Raw genomic sequence first — 14,008 nt, 5'->3', positions numbered from 1 at the left:
GGTGTGCATTTCCATGTTCATCTTGGCAGTGTGGTTGCCATCTCCTCTTGCTTGCCCCCTTTTTTTTTTTTGTATGATGTGCACAGTACAGCTGAAGCTGCTGGTTCTTGTCAGATGAGCAACACTTCATAAAAGGGAAGTTACAAAAGCTTTGTAATGAGTGCAATTAGGCTTCATATTTTTATTCTTCTGTTTTTGCCAGCGATCTGTCACTTTTGATTGAGGCCTGTATTGCTCACTGAGTCACTAGTGAATTTTAGATGATTTTAAGATTAGTTCCTTCTATCTTAGTGATTTTTTTTTTTTTTTTAATCTTGAATCTGTTGAATAGTTATTTATGCTGTCAACCTTGAGACTGCCGTTTTAGCTTTTGTAGTCTGAATTTCAGAAATCTGTATGAATTTATTGGTGATTTCATGACGTTCAGCTGTGTCTCTGGCAGGCTATGGTGTCTCTGCCACTGCCCTTAGAGGTGACTTGGGTGTGGGCTCTGGCAAGTGCTTGGGCTGGATGAAGGCCACAGTCATCCAGGCAAAGCCTGTTTTGTTTTAGTCAGCACAGAGAGAGAAATGTAAAGTTAAAGTTTCTGTTTGCAGGGTGTGCAAGAAATAAAGGTGTTTATAGCACAGAACTATTAATGTGAAAACAGAGTGCAAGACTCTTGAAGAGTATGGCTTGACAAACTCAGACTAGTTTAGTCATGCTAGTATCAAATCTGATACCCTTACTGTGTTAGTCTAAAAGTCTGTAGGTGATGGTAGAGGTTGTATTATGAATGTCCATGCCATGTAGCTTGCTGTTGGGGCAGCTGCTTCTGTCAGTAGGTGAGCTGTGGTTCTGCATAGGAAAATCTGTATGTAATAGTTCCTGTTTGTCTCCCACACTTGCTGCGAAATTTGCTAGACGTTAGGGTTGCTACCAGACTTTTAGTTTGACTGATAGAATTGTACACGATAAGTGTTAGGTGTGGATGCATCCCTGCCCTGATTGATTTACTTCCTCTGAGCTCATGAGTGATGCCTGGTTTGTCACCAATGCCACCTACAGGATACCAAAAATGTTCACTGAAGCTAAATAACAGTAAAAGTGTGGTAGAAATGGGGTTATGAAGGGCACAGATGGATCATTTAGTGACCATTATAGCATAATAAGTTTCTGCTGTGTTGGAGAATGTCCTCCAAAGGCTCATGCATAGCCTCCGATGAGTGGGGTTTGGAAATGCTGAGATAGGATATTGGACTTGTGGAGCTTGTTGAATGATTCTGTAATTCTTTGTTTTGATGTGATAAAATGAGTTGCTTTAAAATACTAGTGTTCTGGGTGAAATAACGCTGCGTTGACTTCTTACAAAGGTTCCGGTAGGGTATGTGCTGATGGCAGAATTTGTTATGCTAAAAAAAAAAAAAAATTTAAAAGGTTATTTGAAAGGATCCAGAATATATTGTTTCTCTTGTTTGTGTTGAAAGCTACTTAATGCTGAAGAGCCATGTGGCCACGGAAAGAAAAAGTTCATAAATAAACAATGTGCTTGTTCCAGATGTAAGCTATTGTTAGTCAAAGATACTAAGTGAAAGTGCTTTTTCACTCTTGCATCTCTTAAAGGTTTGCAAATTGGCTTTGCATGAGCAGGTGAAGGACTACAAAACTGAAATAGAATAAATTAGAGCCACCCCATGGATTGGCACTTATAACTGAAATGTATCATACATGTAACCTGTCATTTACTGGGATGTTGCACAAAGAAAAATTTAACTTACTGCAGTTGGTATTGGTATCTAGGGAACTGGCAAGCCTTGTTCTCAGGGATGCCTTAGAATAACTTGCTAAATTTTTTTTTTCCCCCTTCCATTTTTCACATTGCTTCGTTTCATCATATATTGTGCTCACTTCTGGAGAATATATAATTCTGTAACATAGCTAGCAAGAATGTAAATTGTTTGGCCTTAATCATACAAGGAAAATGGAAGGGGAAATTGTGTGTGTGTGTTTAAGCACAACATCTGAATTTTACATACAGGCATAGAGTTTTTCTAACATGAAAGCTTAGCTGGTTATCGAAATTCATAAGGACCGTATCTACAATAATTTTAACATCAAAATAATCTTGTTCCTGTCTTTCTGGTGGGTGGGAAGTTAGAGATACACAGTTCTGTACTGTTTGGTGTATTTTGCTTATGGAGACTTTAAGACCTTTTGTTTTCCATATGGGAAAAATATAGCTAATTGTTTGCACTGGTGTTATTCTTCACCCAGATCAGGTGCAATTTTCAAATGTATGTACAGAGTTAAGTTTGTTTACTTTCATTTTTGTGCTGTTTCTTAAGACTACTTAGAGTGTGCGTGTCAGGATGAGGGAATGCATCTCTAAACCGTAAGGAGAGAAGGGTGTTCTTTAAAATTGTATCTGCTGTTCTCCCCCCCCCCCCCCCCCCCCCCCCCAATCATTCATGAGCTGGAGTTCTTGGAGCAAGATTCCCCTTCCTTGGGGTATGTGCATGTTGTGTTTGAATGGCTACTGGCGAAAGATGGTGGTTGTTACCTGGTATCGCCTGGCTGCCTCTTGTGATGAATAGCATGGAGCAGTCCTTACCTCTGACACTGTCCTGTATTTACAGCAGTACCAACTGTGAGACCTACAGTAATGCTTCTTGAGGTATTGAAATTTATTTTCAGATAAACACAAATGGATCATGTCAAGTCAGTATCGTACTTGTTCCAGTACTATGATTTCTTACCTTTAGCATACGTCTTACAGCATGTTTATGTAGTCATAAACGTTTTCAGACATTGCAGGTAAACCATAATGCTGCCTGGCAGGGATTCCACCTAGTATTTGCCCAGCAGCAGGACTGTGGGATTTTTTGGGACAAACTGCTCCAGGTTGGTACGGGCTGTTGAAGCCAGGGTCCCTTGAAAACGCTGGTGGTAACACATGCCTTCACCCCAGAGCCTGCTGTCATTTGGCTCCATAAGTGACAGCACACTGCGATGATGAGAGGGGACAGTTTCTGGGTGCAAGTGTGGAAGTCTGCTTTAGATTTGAGACCACGGGTGTGTTTTGGAGTTTCTCTCCATGGCGGAGCTAGCTACCTTGAAATTCAAGCAATGAACTGAAGAGAGAGCAGCCCTCTGTGCAAACCCAACCTTTTTCTCTTTCTGCCATGGGCATTTTTACCCTCTGAGAAGGTTTTTCTGTTGTTACAAGTAATTTTTTCAGGCTGAAAGTGTCTGTGTTGCAGGAATTAAAAACTCAGTTCATTGAACTAGTAGATCATGTTTGCACAACAGGGAGCTACAATAGTTGTCAAAAGGAATCTCCCTGCCTACCAGTTTGAGCCTAGGGGCAACAGAGTAAAAAGGGGGGGAATGTCCGTAACTGAAGAGCAGCAGTATTTAGGGGTTGGGGCTGTTTGTGGTGGGGTCTTGTAGAAGGTGGGTGATGTGAACTTAATTTTTAGCCTAGTGACTGTATGTTTTAGATTTTGTTATTGTTGGTGATGTTTAAGATGGACAGCACTGCAAGGCTCCCTGTCTTCCCATATATCGGCTTGTGTTTAGTTTTCATTAGCACTTTTCTGCTAAGTGAAAATTCCATCCAGCCTGCTCCTTTTTTGGCTTTTTTTCAGTGTTTTGTTTGGTGTTTTTGACGGTTGTGGCCCTTTTCCTTCTACTTTGAGTGGTGAATATACTTAAAGAAGGGAAAAGAAATTACAGTGCTTTCTTCCCCCCCCCCCCCCCCCCCCCCCCCTTGATTTGCTTTCTGTTTAGAAGTGCTAATGAAAGTGCTGGCATTCTAATTTTCTGTATGCTTGACCTTGATATTATTGCAGTTTTTCCTGTTAAATTGGATGCTGTACTTAGAGCAAAAGGTTTCAGAAGCAGAGGAGTTGGGTGCACTGCCAGGGTGACTAGCTGAGCCATGCCTTTTGCTTCCTGCTGAGCTATTCTGAATTACGCTGCGTGAACTGCTCTCAGTCACACTGTACCAAGCCTGAGCTAATTTTACATTTTTCTCTAGAAGACTAACTGGTTTTGCCTGGGATTAAAAGCAGAATATTAAAAATGTTACTGTATAGCATGTTCCAGCACTTCCAGCTGGGCTGAAATGAGGAAGCACTGTAGATCTCCCGAGAGGCCCGTTCTTGGCAGATTTCCACTCTGGAGAGGTTTGGACTTGAATATGGATGTCTGGAGCCTTTAATTGAGTTAGGACATTTTCTCAGGTTCCCTACTCCCTTGCCTGCATCATTTCAGCCTTAGTTATGCACAGTCATGCTGAAGAGCAATGTTTACCTAACTGCTGTGCCCATGTATGTGTGCGCAATGTCAGCGGTTAGGAAAAATGGCACATAATGTGTTTGCTGTTGGTCAAATTAATTCATCAATAAAAACTAATCTGCGCCACGGGGGGGGGGGGGGAAGTAAAACCTGCCTTTCTTAAGTAAATGTTGCTGTTTCCTTTCTATCCACATAAATAGTAATTAAAGAAGCACAGGGCACTTGTAAACAGAACTGCTAACCAAAGGTAGTGCCTACACGAGGGTGTATTACCTGCCTGTGAAGCCTAGCAAGTTATGGAAGGCAGGGCCATTACTTGCAATAAGGAATTAACTCCTACAGATGTGTTTACAGTCTTGCTGAATCAAGTCTCCTTATTTCATGCCCTGCTTAACAAGTGTGTTTCACATTGAATTGTCCAGCTTTTCATTCCTGTGTTCCCATTTGCAGGCAGAAGCAAGACTGGCAGCAAAGCGAGCGGCACGGGCAGAGGCACGGGAGATCCGAATGAAAGAACTGGAGAGGCAACAGAAAGAGGTATGGTCAAAGCTTTGGGGGGTGTTTTGATCATCATCTTTTCTGAATATAATCTGAGATCCTGGAACAAAGGGTTAATCTATATTTTGTTGAAACATTAATAGTCTGTGTGGAACTAATGCTGATCATAAAATAGCAAATAAAATAGCCTGGAAAAAAAAAATGGATTGTGGCAAGAATTTTTATCTTGGTGAAGCCAGTATAATTATTCACAGAAAATACTGGTGGTTAGTTAGTAATTGTTGTTTAATATTAAACTTTGAAGTACGTAGCTTGTTTGTGTGTGCACTGGGGGTGGATTCTTGGCAATTTGTTAGAAATCTAATGAAAATGGAAGACTCATGGCCCTTGTATAACTCTTTACTTGCAAGTTGTTTTGCTTCATTGCTGTGAAGCTGGCATTGTGGTTGTCCCCATTTGTAAAAATGTTCTGCTGTTGGCAGAAGTAATGATAGAAATTGAACCTGGCAAAACATTACCTTCTCCAAAGTGTTTGAATTGAATGTCTGCTGTAGTCTCTCCCAAATTCTGGAAGAGCTAGTTGTTTTTATACCATCAGCAAAGTTTCTGTGTCTCTGCACATCAGCATGTGAGAGATCATAGGCTTCCAGTGTAGGAATGATCCTAAAGACCAAAAAGGCTTGTTTGGCTCCTGTTGTGTTTGACAGGCAGGAGCTGTACTAAATGTCACTCTCCACTTCAAGAAACCAAGAGCAGTGTTTGTTTTGAAGCTCTGGAATGGGGCTGCAAGCACAGGTTGACACAGGTGGACTGAACCAGGAGGGCTTAAAAATTGTGTTTGATGATGTGCATTTAATGAAACAGCAAAGTAGACGTAATGGCCAGCAGCAATCATAATTTATTTTTTTCAAATAGATTTTGAAGGAAAGGGAAGAAGTAAGGAGTTTGGGCACGGGGTGTGGGAATACGTAGTAAGAATAAATGTACATCTGTGCTTTAGGGTGCAGCGAAGGATTCAGTTTAGCTTTTAAACAGTAAACGGGATGTGATAGCAGACTAGTGTTGGTGCAGGCTGCAGTAATCGGGTCTGGAACAGAAGCACTCGGGCAGTTAGCCCGTGCTCAGGTTTGTGCTGGAGTGTCTTGTCTAGTTGAGGCATGTCTGGGTGCGTCTTAGCACCCTGTAGCCACAACAGGGTTAGATGTACCTGCAGACACACCCACAGTAAGAGCTGTGGGGGAGTGTTGCTGCAAGCACAGTGCTTGTGGAAGAGAGGAGCCTTTTTCTGCTGCAGTTGCTGCTTTTTGAAGGATGTTTCTTGTAACTTGGACCACAGTCAGAAGGCCTGGACCGCAGATAAGCGTTGGTACTGTCAAATTGTCTGCTGTGACTACAGCTGAGTGATGGGACTTGCCGAGCAGCCTTTGGAAGATCTGTGGTAAACAACCACTAGGTGTTTTGTTTGGGCAGCAAACTAAATATGGGTGTCATGGCACCTGACAGTGGTGTTACCATCTAATTTGCAGGTAACTTTAATGGAGCTGATGACCCCCTTGAAGATTAAAAGCTGATGCTGCAAAGGGTGTCCTAGTAACTTGAAATTTTGGTATGAAAACTAAAGTTTGTGTGCATGCTTGTGCAGTTAATAACTGAAGAGCTAGTGATCTGAAACTCTGTGAAAACTTCTTTGTATAGAGAGAAGTCCCATGGTACAGGATGTTGCTCTGAAATACCAAATTCAGTGAAAGCTAAGCCAGATATCCAATACAATCTGTTTTGTAATTCGCTGGCATAAATCATGTAATTGGACTACATGGTTATTTAATATTTTGCAAGCTTGGATATTCTGTATTTTTTTTTTTTTCAAATAGCTTAATTTCAGCCCCCAGATGCAACATAGAGCGAGTAAGGATGGCTGCAGGAAGTTTTTCATTGCCAAAAAAACCTTGCAGATAATAAAAGAAAACATAAATATAGAAAATTCCAAGCAGTGATATCAACACAAGAGATTTGGCACCTACCCCTTAACATACTGTGATACTGGTGTCTGTACAGCTTGTTGTCTGCCATCTTTCTTTTCCTTCACAAACTTTTCAGAGGAATAAATAGCACATTCCCACTACTGCCATGTTGAATAACCAGAACTTAATGCACTTGCTTTACTACTTCAGAAGGCGCTTTAGAGCCAGTTACAGGAGTTAAAAAGTGATAAATAAATTTATTGCATGTGTATGTACTTGTTCATGCGTAAAGCAACATACATGCCCTGACAGGCTTCTTGTGGAGCATAGATTACTTGAGAATATCTTTATATTGTTGGTCTGGGTTAAAAGTTTACACATGTTACCATTACAAGCTATAAACATGGCAGTATAGCTCTTGCTGGCAGTGGAGTGTTTTAACAATTTGGATTTGGACTGGAAATTGTTCCTTTCCTGCCCATCATCTGGTATTAATGACATTTCTTAATCTGTGCTTCATTTTCCTCATTTTAAACAAATTGGGTGACTCTTGCATCATGAGTCTACATATGTGATTTAACTAATGTTCTGTTGCCATTACAAAAGAAATATGAATGCAAAAGCACCAGGTAACTGAGATTTTTGTTCTTATGAATGTTTCTGTAGGTAGAATGAGCAGCAACTCCATTAGAAAGCTATGAAAATGCCCTGTGCTGGTTCTGTAGGCCAGCCATATGTGAAGGGTGCACCAAAGATTGCTCACACCTGTGTAGTAAAGCTCATCGGTAAATGTGAGGGCTACGCGGTATCATACTGAGCTCTCTTTTGGCAGAAATTATTTCATGTAGAAATAGCAGCAGAAATTGCTGCATAGTCAATTCTTTTGGAAATTTAAAATTGTATTAATCATCAGCCACACTATTGATAAGCTCCTTTCCTTTCAAAAGGAGCTGTACGATGGGAAGCTCGTGGCAGACAGCTTGGCTTTAGATGATGGTGAGCATGCTTGCTGCAGGTGTGGGCTCAGCCCTTGCTCAGGCTGCTCTACCTCTTGCCAGTGGCTGCTGCTATTCATCTCATGGTTTGTGTGCTCAGAGGTATAGCTTTAGTAAACTTGGCTTGAATTCTTGACTCTAAGAATTCTTCTGGAAATTAATGTGAAGCACCGTACTGCTGTAGTAGAACAGTAGTTGGAGAAATTATATAGCAGGCATAGATGGGCTTTTGGAAGAAAACACTCTGAATTGCAGTGTGAGACGTGGGAGAGTTACTGTGGAAGGCTGCTGCCATTTGCTGTGGTGGGGCAGGATTGCAAGTGTGTTCCAGAGGTGGTATCATCTCATCACCTGGCATCACCTCATGCCAGGCAGCAGTAAGAAGGATAAGTATGCCAGTGTTTTGCGGTGTGTTTGTTTTTTTGGTTTTTGTTTTTGGGTCTTGTCTGTTGTGTCATGCTGTGTCGTGTCCTGTCCCGTCCCGTTGTCTGTGTGTCGTGTCCCCCCCCCCCCCCCACGGAGAGGAAGGTAAGGAGGTGAGCATGAGTAAAACTTTAATAGGAATAAACTAGGTAAATGAAAAGTGTTTTCTGAAGCTGAAAAAGAAAAATGAGCACAAGAATCATCATCTCATATATGCTAATTTCTGAAGGGAAGGATAGTGGTCACTCTTGAATTGCATATACGTATATATATATTTAGTAGAGAAAGGGTTCACGGACATGAGGCTCTAAGGCACAGATCTAGTAAATGTAACTGCTTGAATGTTTCTGACTTCTTATTCTGTACTGCTTTGTTGTTGTTATCCACCAAAGATGTAAATAATTAATCTGGAGATCATGGCAGGTTTTCTGGTATGCTTCCATGCATAGTAAGTCAGTACAGGAGAGCTCTCATGTGAGGCAATGCCAATGCATGTTCTAAGCTGAAAGGAGGATTGTTATAGATGATACTTGCTCCCTTGCCTGTTTCCATGCCACTGGTACCCACCCAGCTGGTGGGAGTCAGAGCAGTGATGGGTCCTCTGTTTTTTACCATACCATGCTGCTGTGGCATTTAAACATTTGGTTTTACAGTTGCAGAGTCTAAAGCCAGTCCATTTGGCTTGTACTGTAGAGATGCGTTTGGCACTGAGTGTGCAGTGATACTTATTTTTAATTTGTGCAAGAAGAGCAAGTCAGGAGTTGTCAGTTCAGTTTTTCTGAGTGACAAATTGTTAATTCTCGTGGGGCTACCAGGTAAAATGGAGAGAAAATTTTTTTTCTGTGTGGATTTTTTTTTCCCCCCTTAGAAGCTTGGCATAAGATATATTAAAGCTGTTTTTCCAAGAAATATTTAACAGTAATGTTTCAAGACACGTAAAAGCTGCAGCATTAGGGCTAATTGTAGAGAATGTTTTATGTAGGAGTACCTTCTGTGTGTTCTGCTGGCAAGACTCTAAATGTCTCTTTGAGGACTGACTCTCTACTTGGAGACCACAACTTAAGCTGATATTAGCGCCTGAAGTGAAAAGAGAATGATCTCTTCCCACTCCTTAATCTGCAGGATAAGATTCTTGCTTGCCTGTTCACACAGCAGATGAGCCTGTACTTTTAGTTCAAGGCAAGAGCATTGTGCTTGTCTCCTCACTTCATTTTCAGCTTTCGCTTTAAGGACACAGCACAAAACTAGCTTTTGCTATTTTGTAAATTGGTTCTTTACCAGCATACTCATTTGCACGTACTTGTCCTCCTTTGGATTCCTATTTCCTTGGAATAAAATATGTTACCAGTACTTTCTGTCATGGGTTTCTTTTTTTCCATGTCAGTTCCTTGAGCATGTAGTAAATTCAGTTAACATAGTAAAGCCAAGGTAATGTGGGCAAAAGACTTGCAAACACTCTTGATCTGCTCACCCATCCTGTTGACTGTGACTTAGGCCCCTTCTTCCCTTGCTAGGATTTGGTGCCTGCAAGTCTGATCTGAGTCAGTAGGTCCCACGGCGCAGCTGGCATTCAGGATTGTTTGAAGCCGTTGAAAATCCCAGGCAGTGCAGGAAAAACTAGAGAAAAGCAGAATTCTTGTGGCTTGAATGGAAGGGGAGAGACTGACTGTGAAACTTGGTGCCTGTATATACAGGAAATAAATGAAGGAGGTTTGTGATGATTAGCTGTATCTTTCTTATACAACCAGTATGAAGATGCACAAGAAAATTTGGAGAATGACAATGTTGAAGGTGTTTTTAGTAGACTCTGAATTTCTGCCTTCTGCTGCCATCTAACCATGCTCCACTGGCTTGTTCCTACCAGTTCAAAAGTTATTTCTATGAAAAACTTTACGTTTGTGGGAAACCTCATATGATGAGGAAACCAGGAAAGCAGTCTGCCACTAATACTGTGGGCAAAACCACATTTTTTCTCATACTGTAATACAGAAAAGTGCTATTTAAGACATTTGACTGCTTAGATGTCCATTGACTCTGTTAAGCTCTTTGTGGGGGGCATTCCTGCAATAGAAATTATTGTTTAAAAGTGGCTTTTTCCTGTAACATACTATGTAAGAAGGACAGTAAGCTGATGAGAGATCAGTCTCTTCGGAGCAGAGCTGGTGTAATGCCTGTTAGCTAACAGATGACCAAAAAATTCCAGGTTTTATGAAAAGTTGGAACAGTTATGATGATGCACTTGGCTTTGTCTCTGTGCCCCTCTCCACTGCCCTCTGTGGTGACTGGCCCTGAACAAGGGCTTCGTTGTTATCTTACCCATTGGCAATCTGGGTCCTGGACACAAGACCTCTTGTGTCGCGCTTTGCACTCAACAGGAATACCTGCTGTGCCAAGCCTGAAGCATTGGGGTTTGGAAAAGGCGACTTCCATGGTGTTGCCTCGAAGCGTGGGTGGAAGCTAAAGCTTAAAGGTTAAACAGCTATGTACTAATTGACGTATCTAAACCAGTGGTGGTTGGCTTCCGTGTGAGGATGAAAGGCACTCTGTGTGCAACGGAGAAGCAAAAGATCAGAGTTAGTATGCAGTCTTGGGAACTGTGGGAGGGTTTATTTCATTTTCCTCTTCAGGGTTTTCTTAGAGAAAGGTAAGTGAGGTGATTAGTGTGTGGGAATGCTAGCTTCAGATGTGGGTCTCAATTATCCCCCCTGCGCTTGTAGGAATAGGAATTAATGCTTCTGAGGTATTAAGCTGAGTTCTGCAGTTATCCTTCATGATCATGAAGGGGAACCCGATCAGGCCATGGAGGCAGGGACTGAAAGAAGTACTATCTGCTTCCCAGCACTAGGATCTGGGTTCACCTGAGGTGGCCCAGAAGAGCAGTGGATGGCAGGGCTCCACTGAATATCCCAGGCTATGGGAGACTGACTACCCTGCTGACCAGCTGAGGGATTGGAGTCAGAGCAATGTACTCTTCCCCCGGGTTGTACTCATAGAGCAGAGGGGCTGGTGTTGGTGTTTATTTAGCATCAGTGCTTATGTAGGAAGACAAACAGTAAGGCAGCTGAGGGCTTTGATACCAGAGCTGTGATAAGTTTCCTACATATGCAAAGCTAGGTGTTCAGCAGAGAAGTGGGGAGAACGAAGATGCAGTTTCTTTCTGGATTTGCGTAGCCAGTTAGGTGTGTTTGAACAAAAAGGGTTTCTTGCTTTAGAAATGCTAGGAGACACGCAAGAAAAAACATGTTTTCTGGTTTCATGTGGGTTTGCAAAGCTGATCAGCCAAGGGCAGTTCTCCACTTAAAATTCAGATGTATTAGCATGGCTATAATGCTTTTGTGTATTATTAAAATGGTTCACGACTATGGAAAAACTTTGTAGAGTCAGCAGTGCATTTACTAGTGCCTGCAAATGGTGTGAGGCTCCATGGAAACATTAAAAATTGAAAACGCAACCTGCAGAGATCCTCCAATGCTGGCAGTATGTGTGCAAGAAATTTTCAGACAGTTTTAACAAGATGACATTGTACATAAGTGAAAGATGTATAGCATTGATGCTTTTGTAAATACGCTTAGTTGACTAAGGACAAAATTTGTCCTTAACAGAAGAACAGATCTTCTGTAGTAAATGCTATTTGCTTTTATTGGGATGGTAGATGCACAACTGTTACCCTAGGTGAATATCTGGGCATCCATTGCTTTGAAGGATGGGGGTTAAAAAAAGCAAGAGGTCCTAGCTCACAGCTTGGTTAGGCTCTGGTCAGGTGCAAAGTCTAGGGACCAAATGTTGCATGTGCCTCCAAGACCCTAGTGGGTATGAAAACAGGAATGCTGTATTTTAGCTGGGCACACAGAGGAGGCCTAGAATGTGAACACTGCTTTCATTCTACCTGACTGTACAGGACTTCAATGTGCACTTTTCTGTATTCATGTTTTGCTGTATATTCTGTATAATTGATTTTTTTTTTTCCCTTTGGAATGAGCTATGGAACATTGCATTGCTATTTATTCATTCACACTAGCTTTTGTTTCTTTGTTTCTTTCCTTTCCCTTTTCCCCTAGATCTATCAAGTTCAGAAGGTAGGGCTTGCTCTCCTTCATTCTTGTTTGCATGTGTGTGTTCCCATGTCATGAGTCTTGCTAGCATTTCAGAAAAACCTCTTAAGAATGGAAGATGCACAGCAGGCTTTGTATTTCTATGCCATTCCCTCCCATAGTCTTGTGGAGTGGATAATAACGGGGAGTGGGGGAAGATGACCCATGTAAAATGTGTCTGGTCAGGCACTTAATATAATTTTTTCTACAGACTGTTTGGCAAAGAATAAGCAATGAGCAGAAGAGTAATTTGGCAAACCAGCCATCATAGGAGAGTATGGTGGCTCCATATGTCACCAAGAACCATGCAGACATTTGTGTGTTGAAGGCCAAGTGTATTGCTGAAAATATTTCAGGCCTGGCAAGCATCTAACAGGTGCCAGCAGGAAGAATGACTTTCAGATGACTTTGTTTGCAGAAAGTCACTGAAGTAAATCAGGGATGCTGTGTTTGAATTTGAAATCTTTCACTAAATAAACCATATGGTCTTTCTTCCAATGTGACTTAAGCATTGTAAATGCTTTTATATTGTTAAATCCTCTCTCACGTCAGTTTAAAGTCATGATCTCTTCCCTCCTCCCAGTTTCCTTCTCATAGTTCCAAACGATGGCAAAGATAATAGTAATCACAATAGCTATAACTGAGGTCATTTGCGATGTAACAACAGAGCTTTGGGTTTTGTGTTACAATGTGTGACTGTTGTTATGCTTCCAGCATGTGAACTGTGTGGTACCTAGAAAGAAAAATAGCTCCAAAGAGATTTTGCAGGGAGGGAGAAAGCATGTATTTCTTCAAGCCTGCCATTTTCTACCTTATTGAATATTCCTTTTTCCTGATATTTTTATTGCTTGCTGAATGAGAAATTTGTCCTAAAACCACAGCCTGTTCGTTTTTGTTCTGGCACTCCAGCAGCCTTAACTGCATGTTTCACTCACGTGACCTAGCAGTGTGTGTGCTTCTTGGAAATGCTGTTTTCTTCTTTTAGTGCATGTGTATATGAAGATAGCTCCTCAAATCATGTGCTCCGGTATTTAATCCTGACCCCATCAATTTGGCAACAAATATATCTTACTCTTGTTTTTATTTGTGGAGTTGACTATGGACTGAGTGACTCAAATTAACATCTGCCCACGGATCAACAGGCTCATTACTAGTTTCTATAAAGAAGATTGATTTAATCTTCTGGTACATACACAGCCTCATGGGAGACAAGGAGGCTGTTTACTGTTGCTGTCCTGACATGGATGAGAAGATAAGTGGGTTAGCCTCACAACATCCCATAGCGAGTTTGCAAGTCTAGCAGTTTCACTGTCACTTAGTGAGCAAATCTGATCTGAAATTCTCTCTCAATGGTATTAATGTCATTAATCATTTAATTGTAGTATCACTTTTCAGGGTAGAAGGGAACTTGAGTCTGGCAAAGGCCTCTAACTAAAGACCAAATGAACAGATAAGCACAATTTCTTCCTTTAACCCATGTGGCCATTCAAGCCAGGCCCCTTGGGGCAGAACAGAACAGTTGGTTAGAGAAAGAAATGGGAAATGGCTGAGGGGGCAAAATACCTGAGGCTTCAAATGCTGCCAGTTCAGTCCAGCATGAGATGTGCTGTTTAAAAGATTATAACTTAAAATAGTCTCAAGGCAAAGCCATTCATTAACATTTTTCTTTAGGGGATATTAAACATGTAGCTATGTAATTTTAAGTGGTGGAGGAAATGACTGTAAGTGGAACTTAACTTGTGACACAACAAGTCTTTTAAGG

General features: G+C 41.4%; 1 protein-coding gene across 1 annotated transcript in view; it reads left to right on the top strand.

Annotated features, from left to right (window-relative positions):
* The window catches only part of LRRFIP1 (LRR binding FLII interacting protein 1), a 113,097-nt gene that overhangs the window by 45,862 nt on the left and 53,227 nt on the right, over window positions 1–14,008 (top strand). Inside the window, exons 2-3 of the mRNA XM_075711187.1 lie at window positions 4,729–4,815; window positions 12,214–12,231. Of these exons, the coding sequence (XP_075567302.1) occupies window positions 4,729–4,815; window positions 12,214–12,231 (105 nt within the window). The remainder of the gene's footprint in view (window positions 1–4,728; window positions 4,816–12,213; window positions 12,232–14,008) is intronic.

Source organism: Pelecanus crispus, chromosome 5, assembly GCF_030463565.1.
Source record: "Pelecanus crispus isolate bPelCri1 chromosome 5, bPelCri1.pri, whole genome shotgun sequence".
Taxonomy (NCBI): domain Eukaryota; kingdom Metazoa; phylum Chordata; class Aves; order Pelecaniformes; family Pelecanidae; genus Pelecanus; species Pelecanus crispus.
The sequence above is the reverse complement of the archived record's forward strand: the minus strand, read 5'-3'. Positions and strand labels throughout refer to the sequence as shown.